Source organism: Papio anubis, chromosome 7 (genome assembly GCF_008728515.1).
Source record: "Papio anubis isolate 15944 chromosome 7, Panubis1.0, whole genome shotgun sequence".
NCBI classification, from domain to species: domain Eukaryota; kingdom Metazoa; phylum Chordata; class Mammalia; order Primates; family Cercopithecidae; genus Papio; species Papio anubis.
In genome coordinates, this window is record NC_044982.1 from 129843178 (window position 1) to 129859884 (window position 16707).

A 16707-nucleotide genomic window follows, 5' to 3' on the forward strand; every position below is an offset into this window, starting at 1 on the left:
TCCCAAAGTGCTGGGATTACATGTGTGAGCCACCGTACCCAGCCAATTCCTGTTTTTAAAAATAATTTTTGGAGACATGATCAAGTGCTGCCTAGGTTGGAGCAGTTGCTGGTACTGAGGTCTGGAGCAACACTGTTGCTACCATAACTCACTGCAACTGTGAACTCCTAGGCTCCAGCAATTCTCCTGCCTCAGCCTCCTGCCTAGCTGGGACTACAGGGTGCACACCACCATGCCCAGCTAATTTTTTAATTTTCCTATGGAGATGGGGTCTCACTATATTGTCCAAGCTGGTCTCGAACCTCTGGCCTCAAGTAATCCTCCTGCCTTGGCCTCCAAAAGTGCTGGGATTACAGCCATGAGCCACCAGGGCTGGACATTAATTTCTATTTCTACATTTTCTAGCACCCAAGGGCTTTTTGACCCTTGATTATTTCAAATACTTGGATCTTATATTGACTGTAAGAACGCACAGACAGAGATCAAAACCTTAAGACAAGCCACGGCGGGGCCTATGATCAGCCTATCAGGACAACATGCAAACAGCACAGAAAACAGGAGTTGTCAACTTATTTTACATCATACTAGTTAGTGCTATGGCACTTACAAGGTGCTACATCTGTAACTACGGAAAACAGAGTAGCAAACACGAAGAAAGAAACTGTAGAACTAGGGATCTAAGGAAAGAGAAAGCAAGCATTGTGATACTTAGCTTACAGGAAAGAAAGCAGAAGGTACCCACAGAGAGGCTTAGATATAATAGTGGCAGAACAATTTACAGACTAACACTATGAAAAAGAAAATTTTCAAGGGAGGATACAAGATCTCCTCCTCAGGACACATTTTCTAAAAGGACATCTGAATGCAGAGGGCTGGTCTTTGAGACTTTCTTAAATTTTACTGTAAACAAGGCAGACTTATCTGGATTATACACTCAGTCTTAAAAATTCTGTTTAGGGGGTGGGCGTGATGGTTCATGCCTGTCATTCCAGCACTTTGGGAGGCAGACGAGGGTGAATCACCTGAGGTCGGAAGTTTGTAACCAGCCTGGCCAACATGGTGAAACCCCACCTCTACTAAAAATACAAAAATTAGCCAGGGGTGGTGGCGCACATCTGTAGTCCCAGCTACTCGGGAGGCTGAGGAAAAACAATCGCTTGAACCTGGGAAGCAGAGGTTGCAGTGAGCCGAGATCATGCCACTGCATGTCAGCCTGGGTGACAGAGTGAGACTCCATCTCAAAAACAAATAAACAAACACACTAATATGTATTAAAATACAAAACAAACACCAGCATATAATGGAGACACACACACTGCACAGTTCTTTTTGGTATATAATTTATGAAAGTATGTCCTAACTGTGCTACTATCAACCCATGTGCCAGTATTTCATCAGTAGAATACTTTTAAATGAGGCAAAAGGTTTTTGTTCATTTCAGTCTCTAACAGATGAAGATACTTTCCTCTGTCCAGCTCATTAACTTACAAAATATTCAAGTCAATATAAGTGTCACAAGAATAAAAATTTAAATATATGTAACGTTACACTCATCTATCTTTAGGATATGAAGACAAAAAACAGACAAAGCTCTATTTCAATTTTACACTTTAAGCTACTTAAATGAAGCAGGAGAAAAAGATGTATGTGTGTATACGTATATATATAAATATATACACACACACACACACACACACACACATATATATTTTTTTTTTTTTGAGACGGAGTCTCGCTCTGTCACCCGGGCTGGAGTACAGTGGCCGGATCTCAGCTCACTGCAAGCTCCGCCTCCCGGGTTCACGCCATTCTCCTGCCTCAGCCTCTCGAGTAGCTGGGACTACAGGCGCCCGCCACCTCGCCCGGCTAGTTTTTTGTATTTTTTTAGTAGAGACGGGGTTTCACTGTGTTAGCCAGGATGGTCTCGAACTCCTGACCTCGTGATCCGCCCCTCTCGGCCTCCCAAAGTGCTGGGATTACAGGCTTGAGCCACCGCGCCCGGCCACACACACACACACACACACACACACACACATATATATATATTTTTTTTTTTTCTCCAGACAGGGTCTGGCTCTGTAGCCCAGGCTAGAGTGCAGTGGCGCCATCTTGGCTCACTGCAACCTCCAACTCTTGGGCTCCAGCGATTCTCCTGCCTCAGCCTCCAGAGTAGCTGGGATTACAGGCGCACACCACCACACCCAGCTAATTTTTGTATTTTTAGTAGAGATGGGGTTTCACCATGTTGCCCAGGCTGGTCTCAAACTCCTGAGCTCAGGCAATCTGCCCACCTTGGCCTCCAAAAGTGTTGGGATCACAGGCATAAGCCACCATGCCTGGTCAAGAATATTTTATTAAGAAGGAAAAAGTGAAAAGGAAACACAAATAGAGGTCACAGATTTCAGATCCAGTTTGAAAGCCTCAATTTCTTAAAAAGAAATAAAACCAAAGTTATCATTAGACAGGCTCATTTATCAAATTAACAATTCTTAAATTTCACTAGGAAGTTTAATCAAAATGCAGTATTTCAAGGCTAGTACCTTAACTCTTTGGACTACTGATGGTCAACTCTGACAGTAAAGTATGAGAAAAATTCAGATTAATTTTAAAAATTAAAATTAAAAATTAATGCCTCTCAATCATTCCAATCTAGCTAGGCCATATCAAAATGTTACTGTATATCCAGAGTAGCTCATGAATCCTCTAAATGTATGTGCGCAGGCTGGAGGCAAGCCTCCCGCAGCATTTACCTGTGATCCACCTCGGTCTGTGATGACTCCTCTGTCTCCCTCTCTGCTCCCGTACCCCGAAGCGCTGCTACGATTCCCAGGGGGAGCACCTCTCACGCTGTGCCCTGATACTTCTCTCCCAGATCGTTCTGGCCTTTCGACTCTGTTAAACAAAACATAAAAACATACATGATCAAAACTTTAATTTTTTTAACCCCAAGGCATGAGACCACTAGGAAAGCATTATGAAGTACACAGCTACCTTGTTTCCCGTTTGTCAGTGGACATACTTCCTTCACTTTTCCAGCTGGTGGGTCTGGAAGGATTGGGCCCTGCCTCTCGAGGATGTCTAGGATGAGTGATATCAGGCCTGTCATGAATAATCACCGTTCTCCTTTCATCTCGCTCCCCTCGAACTTCTCGCCTGTCTGATTCTCTAAGTTCGTTTCTTGGTGGAGGCTCATTTCTTCTGGAGTCACTGAAATTTTTGGGATATCTTTCGAAGCTTGGATCTTCCCTTCGTGCAGTAGGTCGTGCTTTTTTCCCCTCACTTTGACCAACAAAGCGATCCCGCCTATTGATTAGAAACAAAGAATATAGGTCCAAGAAGTGCTTACTTGAGTGCTTAATTCTTCTTAACTTTGTCTGCATAACCTATAATGATGAAACCAAAAAATGAACTTAAGGCAAAGCCATGGAAAAAAGCTAGTCATTGATTATTACAACTCATTTTCTTTCAAACTGAACTAAGTGTCTAGCCTAAGGTTGGTTTTCTTAGTGTTCAGGAGAAATGATACCAAACACTCAAAGTTGCTACCAAGCGGAAGAATGTTTTACTGTTCTTAACAGTTGAGGCACATCCAAAGCGATCAGTGCTCCCACAGTTTTAAAGATAAGAAGAGGCCGGGCGCGGTGGCTCATGCCTGTAATCTCAGCACTTTGGAAGGCCGAGGTGGGTGGATCACTTGAGGCCAGAAGTGCTAGACCAGCCTGGCCAACATGGCAAAACCCCATCTCTACTAAAAATACAAAAATTAGCCGGGCATGGTGGTGGTGCATGTCTATAATCTCAGCTACTTGGGAGGCTGAGGCACAAGAATCATTTGAACCCAGGAGGCAGAGGTTACAGTACGCCAAGATTGCACCACTGTGTTCCAGCCTGGGAGACAGGTGGGACCCTGTCTCAAAAAAAATAAAAATAAAATAAAGATAAGAAGATAAAGCCAACCCACTTAATGGTGTTCTAGTTAATTAGTTTGGAATACTGAATCACATTCCCATTAACAGAAACAAAAACCATATAATTTGTTCTGAGCATTCAGTTCTGACCTGGTACTTCTTAATGAAGATTTTAGGAGAAACAGAGTTATCACTAGCAAGGCTCATAAAATAAATGTAACAATTTTCAACATATCTACCTTTCAAAAGAGGAAGACTGTACTGCTGAACTCTCAGGAAACCTGCCCCTCTCTCGGTGATCAAAGTCATTAAATCTGTTCTGTTGACGAGAGTAGTCAGATCCATGGCCAAATCGTGCATCTGTATCTAGAGACAACTTTTTATTCTCGCTCCAGTAAGGATCATCTCGCCTTGAAGAGAAATATTTGCTCATTTACATAAATTAGTTCTACAGTAATCAAACGACATTTACTTGGAGTCATACATACCACATGTTAGAACTGTGGACACAACAGGGCTAATAAACTCAAGACATAACACACTCAGGAGTACAAACTAGCAAAGACTTAATTGTTGAATTACGTAAAGTCAAATAGTGTGAGAGGAATTTAACGGGAGAGAAAAATAGTTGAAAAACTGCATGTCTTATAATTATTAAATGGAAAAGACAAATAAAATACTTGAAACCACTTTATAATAAAATTCTAACCAGCAGTTCACAACCTCTTCAGTTATCCTTAACTTTGGAAACATTAGAGTGGCAAGTCAGAAGCACAGTTCATTCATTCCACCTATTTCTCTACACAATCAACTCATTTTAATAGAATTTATGTTAAGAAAATTAAATGGGCATACTTATATTTTTAAATCTATATGAAGTATGAATCCAAGCACACAACAGAATGTATCTTTCAATCTCAAGTTTATGACTTCCATTTCTATACTATCTGCACTACCTTTTTAAGAATGTTCAAAATCTGTTTAATTATTATTGAAGCCTACTACGACAATGTATTTCCAGTCATAACGAAAAACGTTTGGCATCAGAAAGGTAGACAGGGAAAGAAATGCAGACTGTTCCCACTTGCCAGTGCACTGGCTCTACCCCAGTACTGTAATCCTTCCCATCCCTGTTGATCATGACTTTTATTTCAGTGATGGGAATCTATACTTTCTAATTCTCTAGTCTTAGCCCAAAGGGAATAAAACAGCAAGTGTAACTGTTAAGGAATAAAGTGAGTAACTACCTATGATCTACATCACGTGGGCGTTTCAAGGAATTCCTTTTTTCTTGTTCGTAACGAAGTTGCTGTTGTTGCCTTCTGAGTTCCTCTCTTTCTCGAGCAATCCGTTCAGCTTCCTTACGACGTTCCTTCAGACAACACAGAAGGAAGAACCAACCAAGGCAAAATGAAAACATAAGATAAGTATACATGCAACCTTGTTTTAATCCTGTCGCTAAGAAACCATCATAAGCAAAGACCAGGCAAAACACAAACCTATGACACCTAAATTTGATTTCAATAATCTAGGCTATAGCTATTGTTCTGCAACATTAAAAATAACAAGGACTGGGTGGTGAAAGTTGGCAAGTATTTGGGAAGGTCAAGTTTAGTTTAATCATTCAACTAAAATAAAAGCACCTAAAGGGAATTAGAAATAGCGTTCTTAATATGTATGGAGACTAAGTGCCTTAAAACCCTGAGGTGCAATTCTGCAAAGAGAGGCATTATTTCCTTCCAGCCTTGGGAAATCATTCCCACTATAATATGTAAGGAAATCATTATTATTTTCTAAGACTGGGATAGTGACAGAGCCTGGATTACAACTACTCTGGACTCATAGTCCTATGCTCAGACTATTAGGCTGCCATGATATTGCAGAGCTAGAATTATTACCAGTTATCTAGAACAAAGTCACTACTAACTGTATTTTTAACTAGTACCTAATTCACTGTTATCTTTCAGGGACACTTAAAAGCTCATTAGCTAAACTCATTCTATAGACGCTTTACAACAAGTAAAGCAAATTTTAGGGCTAAAATCACAGAGTTTGAAAAAGGTGAGTTATTTAAGATGAAAAGATTTTCTGACTGCACCTGTTCAATACGAATGCGTTCCCTTTCCAAGCGTTCGCGTTCCATTCTCTCTCTCTCTAGTTTTTGCCTTTCAATTTCTAGGCGCTCTCTCTCTCTCTGTAAGCGTTCCCGTTCTTCCCGTTCACGAATTATTCTAATGCGTTCTCGCTCTCGACGCTCTCTCTCTGCAATCTCTCTTCGTCTACCAAAAATCAGTATTTAGAAATACTTAAATTATGCTAGCACTGTGTGAAAGAGAATAGCTTTGAATTTGAATTTTTCCTTGAGGTTGGCAATTTAAAATTTCAACTCAATCTAAGTAGTTTTAATGTAATTGGAAAGAGAATTCAAAGTAAAACTTTAAACAGATCCCAATATTTTCACTTATTTATAAATAAGACTGTCAACTGAGCAGCTAAATTTTATAATATAGAGTAGTTGCCTCTTAGATGATTCCTGTTTAAATAAAAATCACTATAATAATAGTCCATTAATTAATTGACATTTTAGAAGGATGTAATCTGCATATATAAATTTACAAAACTACAACTTCCAACACCTGTTTTTGATGGGAAAAAGCTCTAATGCCTATTATATATTCTATTGTATCTGCTTAAACAAAGTATATACTTTATTTTGATGATTTGGGATCATAACAATGAACATCAACAATAGCAAATACTACATACAACAAAATGGTGTCTTTAAGGGCTATTTTGGAATGTTTACTATCCTATAATAGATGGCTCCAAGTAATGTGTTTTCTGAGTCAGAGGTAGTTCAACTGTTTGCTGAACTGAATTGTTATTGTATTAGACTTTTAATGTTATTTTCTTACTGTAAGGTAGTCAGTGTCCTTTTCTGCCTATCATTGGCATGTCTTTCTCTAGTAACGCAGTGGTTCTCAATGGGTCAGTACTATTTCTACAGAAATCAATGGGGTATTTTTAATTATCACAATGACCATGGGGCAGATACTAGCATTTAGTGTATGAGGATGAAGGAATCTAAGCATCTTATTGATGCATGGAATAGTGAGGATAGTCGTACACAGTAAGAACCATCCAACACTTCTCATACCTTTCAGATGCCACAATGGACATTCACACCATTAAAAACAACCAAATGCCTTAAGCAAAAATAACATGTGAGTCTAGAACTCAACCCCATTTTTAATAAATACTAAGTTTGTCTGCTTTGATATGATTTATGTATTTTAGAATTTCCAATAATGCAACTCCATATAAATAGAAGGAAAATTATACTTTCTTGAGACTTTTACCAAGAGTTGCTCACCATTTCAGAAATCATGTCATAATGTCAACACTACTTCTGGTATTTACTAACCAATACAACATATCAACTGACATACAATGTCAGTCTGTATCTGGAGCTGTCCCATTCTCAGTGAGTCTAAATAGGGATGCAAACATCTGACTACTTCATTAAGTCATGCCTAAACATTCCTATCTGGAATACATATTTTTATTATAAATTACTTTTATTTCTCCTTTATATTATAGTTAAGCCATTACTTTTATTTTTGGAAATTATTAGTATAGGTTAAGTATGTTACGCATCAGTTTCATTTCAGGAGAGTAAAGGCATTGCAACATTTTTTAATATAAAAGGGATTTTGGTCTCATAGGGTTTGAGAATCACTGGTCTAGTTGCCCCTCAATCCCACTCTCCTCTCAATCTGTTGTCAACTAAATAAACAGGAAGCTAGGCACATTTGGACTTCATCTTAAAAAAAAGAAAATGGGTTCTATGTGCTATATGGATTACTTCCTTTTAGTAAAGTTGTGTGTCAATTATTATGCAGAAATAACCTAAGTTGCTAAAAGTATCTCTGGTAGTTCCCAACACTCTCATGAATGAATAGATGAAATCCCATGATAAGTAACCCCTGGACAAGATAGGTTAACATTTGAAATAATATACTACAAAACACACCCACAAGACTATTTTAAGTGGCATCCAAAAATTGATATACAAAAGTAAACTGACACTCATGATGAACTGTTGAGATATGGCCACTAAAAATGGAAACATCTTGCTTTGTTTATATTTTCCATTTGTTTTAAAGAGAATGCTTGCTTTGGGATACAATCTGAATACCATTAGGCTCACAGGACAAATCTTCCTTCTCTTAGGCACTAATACAAACAATAAATTTTTGCTAAATTTGTTAAAATGTCAGATTACAGTATTTGAACACTACAGCTACTCTGAAACTGTCTTATCTCAAATTTTTCCTTTAAAGTCGTGTTTTTTATGGCAGCAGCTTTGGTGTTGAGGAAAGAGCATTGGACTTGGAGTCAGAAGACTTGGGTCTGAGTCCCGACTCTGCCACTTGTTAGCCATGTGGGCATTGGAAGAGTCATTTAGCCTCTCTGGGCCTCCACTTTTTTCAATTGTATAATGGGCATAACTAGCCTTACAGAACTGTTGAGTTGGAGATAACAGATGGAAAGCACTTGGTAAATTGTAAAGTGCTATGCAAACTTAAGAAATCATTAGATGCTACCGTACTTCTTTAAGGTGTTAAACAGTTTTCTGTGGGAATACAATTTCCAGAAATCTGGCTTATAACCAGTGTTAAATATTCACCTATATTTAACGACAGGTATAAAACAGACCCTCTTCCTACCTTCGAAGTTCCATTGCTCGTCGCAGCCTTTCAAAACGAACTAAATGTTCTCTCAACCTTTGTTCCTTCATCTTTTCAAAAGGCAAGATCTCTTTCCTTCTGTAGTCTTTATCTCTTTTTTTATCTAGACTAGCTCTCTCCTTTTCCTTACTTCTCCCATGAATCTATAGAAAAAAATTAGAAGAACACTAGAAATTAAAATATTTTGGGGCTTTATTTTTCAAGTTTAGCAGGTCATTTAAAAAGTTCAAATAACTAGTAACATTTCCTTTTTCTTGGGTTTGCTAGCATGCAAGTATGCAAAGATGGTTACGGAGTAACAGAATTATCTTCTTTTGTAAACAGCTGAAGTAGAATACAGCCATCCTGATCAGAGACTTACTTTCTCATATCTTCCTCTTCTTGATGGTCTACAATGATCTCCTTTAGTTTGGTCTAATATTACCATATGTCCTGGACTCTTTGAACCTAAGGGAAAAAAATTATATAAAATAAATGTCTAAAAATTATCATTGAAAAAGAAAATACGTATGTAAAAATGCTAACTTCTGATAGTCACACACCAATACAAGAAATAAAAAACCTACTTATTCTACAAGAACTTAAATGCAAAGAGTTTTTTAAACAGTTCAGTCTGCTAACATGAATACTTTCAGTGATACCAAAAGATCCTAATTCAATAGTACTAATCAATGACCATTTTAAGTCAGCCCAGAATAGCAAAGGAGGTTAGCTGGAAGAAAACATTTGTTTGTTTCCCCAGAGTAGAAAAGAAGACAATTACTCCTACTAGACCTCCTTTACTACCACAATGACACCTAACAACAAAGCTTACACCTCTGGATTATAATTTCAGGTTTTCCCTTCCATTGTAAAAATTAAGCAGTAGAATGCATTAGAAAGGGATTGAAAAGATATATGGCATACTTATTCGCTTCTTTTCTTCACTTTTTTTAATCGATTCTGATGTTTGGCCACTTGCTCCATTATCATTCTTCTCATCTTTACCTTCTATTTTCTTAGTATCCTTGCTTTCTTTTTTTTCAGATTTCTCAGATGATCTTTTCTCTTCTTTTTTGACAGAGGCTTGTGTCCTGACCATACCACCCCAGACAAAAAAACCAGAATGAGTACTTTATAATGTACCAAAAAAGTCTGTTTATCGAAATAAATAAATAAAAATAATAAATCCTTACTTGCTACTTCTATCACTCATATTTTTTTTATCTCCGGAACTTCTTGAACTACTCTTTTCATCATTTTCTTTCTTCATTTCTTTCTTAGAGGGATCACCTTTTACCTGAAAGGTTTGAACCAGAAAAACAATTTATACATATGGTTACATTTTTGTGATTATAAAAAGTGTGTTAATGGCAGAAAATCTGGAAAAGATAGAAAATTATAAGGAAAGTAAAAACTACAAACACATAAAAATTAAAAATAATTGCAAATTCTACTCCCTGCTACTGTTAACAGCTATGAGTTGAGAACTAGCCATCAAATTCGACTTGCTTGGATAAACAGTTAGGCAAGCTTACTTTTTCAACAGAAATCAGCTGTCCATGCAGCTCAGTGCGATGAAGATGTGCAATGCACCTGGACACCTCTGTGCTTGAAGACATAGTTACAATGCCATAGCATTTTGCCCCAGGACTTCGAGCATTTGTAACTACTTTTGCACTCAGAACCTACAAAATGAGACTGTACTTTAGAGAGTTTTACAATGTTCCAACTACACACACTTCTAGTTCCAACTACACACACTTCTAAATACATGAAACTTCAAAACGGAAACTATGTATTAATTCAGGGTGTATCTTATTCTGTTTCATATATATATGTATATATTTTTTTGAGACGGAGTCGCACTCTGTGGCCCAGGCTGGAGTGCAGTGGTGTGATCTCGGCTAACTGCAACCTCTGCCTTCTGGGTTCAAGCGATTCTCCTCCCTCAGCCTCTCAAATACCTGGGATTACAGGCATGCAACACCACATCCTGCTAATTTTTGTATTTTTAGTACAGACAGGGTTTCGCCATATTGGCCAGCTGGTCTCAAATGCCTGACCTCAGGTGATCGGCCTACCTTGGCCTCCCACAGTGCTGGGATTACAGGCATGAGCCACTGCACCCAGCCTATTTCATATTCTTGTGATCACCATCTACATTACCCATCTTAATAAATATTCAGGGGAACAATTTAAAGTGCCAAAAAGCAATTTAACCTTCTTTTTATATTTATTTCCTCCCCTCAAATATGTAGCCAAAGTAGCCAAAACAATCTCATCAGTGAAGTAATGACACAATTAATAAAAGCAAATAAATTGGATTTGAACCAAAATATCCCTATCATAGGCCCACCCTGAATGTCTTTAGAGAAAAAGTTTCCAGTATTTTCATGATGAGTGTTGATACTTTTCTATAATGAGTAAAGAACCAATCACATACAAAAAACCAGACTTAAAAATGCACCCCCCGAAAAACACGCTAAAGCTTGAAAGACAACATTTTCAATCTATGTGCTTTTCAAATGTATATGAAAATGACAAATAATTTCAATTCTGTAAGATGGGTAGTTAAGAAAGACAAAGCAGGTATGGATGAGTGAGAAGAAAAGTGAGAGAGAACAATTCAGTGCCGAACAGAGTAAAGACATAAAGCTGCGAACAAGGAAACAGGAAAATCAGGAGTTTTATGGTGTGGGTGGCTGGAACCAACCAACTTTTACCTCAACCCTAGGAAAGGCTGATTTGCCCCACAGACATTTAATTTTTAACTCTATGGGTCTTCCTACCAAATATATGGTATCCGCATATAGTTTTACTACTAATAAATATCAACATTAAAATATTGTTTTCACATCTCTAACAATATATTATTGAAAACAGAAGAAAAAATAACATAGCCTATCACGGGACTACAATTCTCAGCATTCTATTTCTGACACCTACAAGAACCTCCTTTACACTCAGGCAACTCACTAATTAAAGCAGGAAAAATAGCCTCTGAAAATCAAGAGGGCAGGTTTTGATAATATTAACGGCTATTTACCAATAATGGTCACTAATTCAGTAATTTCAGTATTTGAAAGCCTATCATGTGCACATGAAGTACAGTAAATAAGGTCCCTGACCTCGAAGAGCTTACACTGGAGTACATTAACTATGATGTATATGAAAAACTGTAATGTAAGTAGACAGTATTGAGTGCCCTCAGGGATGCAGCTCCCAATTCAAAGCATTCGTTATTAATGGAGTATTCTTTGACTACTCCTTCTCTTCCTTTAGGTCTCCCCTTAACTGCCGGAGAAACTTTTCCTGATGAACTAACCACAGTAAAGCCTCGCCCTTTTAACACCTGTGTACTTTTCCTTCGCAGCACTTAAAACAACTTCTGATTAAATTTATATATACGGGCATAGTGCAGTGGTTCACACCTGTAACTTCAGCACTTTGGGAGGCTCAGAAAGGGGTGGATCACCTGAAGCCAGGAGTTTGAGACCAACCTCATCAACATAGTGAAAACCTCATCTCTACTAAAAATACAAAAATTAGCCCAGTGCAGTTGCTCATGCCTGTAATCCCAGTTACTGGGGAGGCTGAGGCATGAGAATAGTTTAAACTTGGGAGGCAGAGGTCACAGTGAGCCCACATCATGCTGCTACACCCCAGCCCTGGGTGACAGAGTAAGACTGTGTCTCAAAAAGAAAAAAAAAAGTTTATATATAAACTAAATATAGATACATGTTTGTATATAACTTTATATAAGTTTAAACGATTCTAATGCCTATATAATAGCCAATTTTACATTTTTCTCCATTACTGGACTAGAAATCTATAACAAGGATCGTATATGGTTCCTCCCAGCCCCCAATGAATTATATATCCCACTGCCTAATAATAGTCTAAATATAAATATATTTTTTCAAGATGTCCAAATCAGGCTCAGCAATATGCCAGATCCCCAGCTACGTGCTACAAAGTACCATGATGAATAAACTTAGTCTTTGGCTTAAATAGGTTTAAAGTTTGGAATACAAAGATTCCCAAGGCTCAGAGACAGATTAAATGATGAAACACTATTTATCCCTTAACTCTCATCTACCATTACCACAGAATTCAGTAATTCAGTCTATTAACCGTCCTAAGAGATACAACAAATTAGAAGATATTTATGTAATAGTATTTAGAATACAATCCTCATTTCAAATGCAGATACTAGAAAGACGGATAAAAAGGTAAAAAGAATGTACCTTTCCATATTTGCCAAAGAGGTTCTTCAAATCAGCAGCTTTGGTATTAGATGAAAGTCCACTAACCCAGATATTTTTAGTTGAGCTTCCACTGCTACCACTAGTACTACTTGTACTTCCTAGAATAGATTTAATATCAGATGTTTAAGTATCTCAATCAGAATCTTTATACAAAATTAAAAGGGCCACATTCTTTCCAAACTATAATTTTGATAGTATGACATTACTATATAAAAATCCTGTGTTTATTATTATTGAAATCAAACAAGACAACATAACTAGTGAGGGAAAAAAATCTGAATGTATGTACATTTCCTATTGTATGAGTTCTAAGTTGAAGAGGGTAAAAAAATCAATTTGCTGTTCAGTTTTAATAATTTATAGTCTACCACTGCACTGAATAGAGACAACCAGGAAGCAATCACTTAGCAATGAACAGACTGTTTAGTTGCCACATCTGCTGTGGGCTTTAGATCCTTAGAAATTGACATGGAAGAAGAAAAAGTCAGAGTAACGTATACATTTTTCAAGAATTTACATGGTTAATAACAAAGACAAACCAACTGGTACACCTTCATTCCCTATTAGAGAATAGGTAAGACAAAATGGGAATTATATGCAGCTGGATAACTCTAGAGTCAGTAAGAAACAATCTTCTGAAACAACTATAAGATTAAAGATCAGAGATCTCAAAATCCTTTATAACAGGTAAATGATTATATGAATCATTTCTGTACTATGTCACACACGTATTATGGCTTCATACGTATAGAGGCCATATCTTAGGATACAGGCCTAGCCAGTCACCCTTTTCTTCAAATGTGCTGTAATAAAAGGGAAATTTTCATTCACTTGACTTTATCTGGAAAATAATTTTTACTCACTTTAAGAGAAACAGTATACAAGCAATTAAAAGGAACAATTTCTATATTTCACATTAAATGGAGAAAGAGTAAAAATTTTAGATGTTTTAAAAAATTACATGTGTTAACAGTTGTGAAGCTACTTTCAGCGTAGACTCAGAGGGAGAGAAGATAACACATACCTGGCTCAAATATTTTAAATATTAATGGTTGATACTTGATTCTGTTCTTACAAAGGGTATTCATCAAGGACCTTATGAAATGTTAACTCAATGTTTGTGTATCATTTTTGTTACCAGTAACATTTGGGCCCAGATATGTTACTAATTACAGAAAAAAAATTTTTTTTTCCTTAAAAGACCAATTGGCTTAAAATAAACTATAGAAGATGCATACAATTCTCCCTTACACATTTAGGAGGTATTTAAAAGCTTTGTAGTACCTGAATGTTTTATTTTCCCTTAAAATCCTTTTGTAGAAAGTAAGTATTTTTCAAGTAAACACAGCACATGTACAAGATGAAACTATAGCTCATGGGCATGAAATTTCTCAGTATCAGAAAGCAACTTAATATTGCACTTTGAAACTTACAAGAATTGAAAAAAGAGAAAAACGAACACTAGACTCCACAAATACACACAAGTATTATTTAATTAGCTAAGATATACTATTCAAAATAGTACCAGAAAGTATAATCTGTGAACAGGGAAAAGGTTGTGGTGATATACAGTAGTTATAAATGAGTTAACAAAAGATAAAATAGTTCTGAAATTATAATGTAAGAAAATATCTATTAATATCCAACACAGTCCCTTGGAACACACCAGATAAGTGTTCCCTAGCCAATGGGTTTTTAACATACCCAATACCAGTTTACAAAGTAAGTAAACAGTAACACATCAATCAGTTTCCTATAATCTATATAATTCTACAGTTTACATAAAGACCATCTCAAGTTCCTAGCCTGTCAATAAAATTTTTAAGGACTAAATGTCAAAGAAAACACCACACAACTACTACTTTTTAATGAAAATATGCAATGTCAACACTGAAATAAATAGGGAAAAAAACCCTTTACCTTTGTCATCTTTAGATGATGTCTTGCTGTCTTTAGATTCCTTTGAAGAGCTAAAGAGGCAAATCACCAGAAGAAAATTGAAAACAAAAACAAAAACAAACCCAAAATAGAACAGCTTGATATTCACTATATTTCAAACTAGTGCTATTCATACAAATTAACAATTCCAAAGGCCTAGATTAGGTTATTTGAACAAATGACTCCCTGAGGATTCTTGCACTGATTTTCCCCAAGATGCCTGAAGATCTAGATTTTCTGACAATTCTATTCAGTGGAAATATGGCCATCTTCTCCAGATTTCAGGACTGGGACTTGACTTCATTTTGTGTTCTTAGAACTGATAGTTGTTCATTAACCATCATCACAAGGATTTTAAAAAATAAAACACAAAAATTGTCAATTTGAAAAAAAAAAACAAAAAACAACAAAAAAACCAAATATATGCTGACATTCGACAATGCAATCAGTAGAACACACTGCATTATTATGAAGATCTTGAAAATTTTTAAAAGTAACTTATGACGGTCAAAAATATTATAGGCAGGATCATAAGACACTAATTACTGTACATGTTCTTGAAGCCACCCCCTTAATGTAGAGTGATCTTATTGAATGCTGGAATTCAGTATCGTAAAGAACTGACATAGAAAAACAAACCTCTTTGCTTGACCAGAGGCCCCAGTAGACGAGGGCCCTTTCTTCAAAGTATCCTTTTCTTTGTCTCCAGATTCTGCTTTCTTAGAACTTTCTCTGGCTTCCTTCTCGACAGGGTCACCCTTCACGCAGTCTTCCTTCTTACCATCTTTATGGTTCGCATTCATCTCATAATCCTTGCTTTCCTTCTCCGGGCTCTGTGCAATGGCGTCCTGCCCATCTTTTGGCTTACTTGCTTCAGAATCTGTAATTTTCACATTTTTACCTGTTTCTAGGAGGTCATCACCATCAAAATCCAGAGTGATGGCATCTTCAGCCTGGATTGTGACCGAGATGTTGTCATCCTCAGCTTCTTTCACAGTCGTATGAGCTTCCATCTCTTCATGAGCTGTGTGATCAGCCTCAGCTAGGCTCCCTTCTGAAGGAAGAGGTTTAGATACTTCTTGTGTACCATCACCAGAACCTGCTATATCTAAGAGGATTTAACAGGAATAAATATGGCAAAACAAGAAGTTTAAACAATTTCATATTCATAAGCTAGAATAGGACCTAGAAAATATAAAGCCAGTTATTAGCACTGATGGAAGGTTAGGAGGAAAAAAAAAAAAAAAACACAAGGGTATTAACTAACATAAACCATCCTTTACCCAGGATCACTTATTCTTCATGGAAAAAATGATCTCTACATACAAACACCAAACAACAACAGTGAGAAAATGGTTCCATCCTGAAGATACCAGCTCTTCATTTCTGGTTATAAGTTAATGGCATATGGAAGATTTTGTTCCTCCAAGGGACAGTGACAAAAGTGCAGATTGTTGTTCAATGCTCGAATTATCCTGGGATTGAACCCTAGTGACCTTCAGAACTCCCATGGTGACTTCTTGACAGGTCACAGTCTGAGGATATCAATCAGTCTTCACAGTATTTCAGGGCCCCATCTTTTCCACTCTTCAATGCTTGAGTAGTCCAGATTCGTATGGAAAACTGGTACAGAAGGCTCCAAAGATGCTCCTGCTCCGTAACGTTCAGGAAATTGGTTATTTCCAGTCTTCATCCTGTCCAGTCAGTCTGCAATTACCATTTTCAAAGATGTCTTGCATTCCCCCAAAACAGAAAGGCTTCGGGCATGTGACATTTTCAGTCAGTAGCTTTACTTCGTCATTGCTTCTAGGCTTTTTATTTGCCTTGCTTAACCCTGCTCCATGTCCTTTCTAGTCCAAA

At 37.1% G+C, this 16707-nt stretch overlaps 1 protein-coding gene across 13 annotated transcripts in view; it reads right to left on the reverse strand.

Moving 5' to 3' along the window:
- LOC110743687 (SAFB-like transcription modulator) overlaps positions 1–16707 on the reverse strand; it is an 82919-nt gene that overhangs the window by 32688 nt on the left and 33524 nt on the right. For 5 of the 13 annotated variants that reach the window (XM_031668603.1, XM_031668609.1, XM_031668606.1 and 2 more), the window contains 13 exons: positions 15487–15955; positions 14830–14879; positions 12889–13007; positions 10177–10326; positions 9835–9938; positions 9566–9732; positions 9021–9106; positions 8639–8802; positions 6007–6187; positions 5156–5280; positions 4148–4318; positions 2992–3303; positions 2751–2892 (listed from right to left, as the gene is read on the reverse strand). In XM_031668603.1, coding sequence (XP_031524463.1) covers positions 2751–2892; positions 2992–3303; positions 4148–4318; positions 5156–5280; positions 6007–6187; positions 8639–8802; positions 9021–9106; positions 9566–9732; positions 9835–9938; positions 10177–10326; positions 12889–13007; positions 14830–14879; positions 15487–15955 — 2240 coding nt within the window. Of the gene's footprint in view, positions 1–2750; positions 2893–2991; positions 3384–4147; positions 4319–5155; positions 5281–6006; positions 6188–8638; positions 8803–9020; positions 9107–9565; positions 9733–9834; positions 9939–10176; positions 10327–12888; positions 13008–14829; positions 14880–15486; positions 15956–16707 lie in introns of those variants that run through there. The other 8 variants (XM_031668613.1, XM_031668612.1, XM_031668608.1 and 5 more) reach the window with 4 other exon arrangements.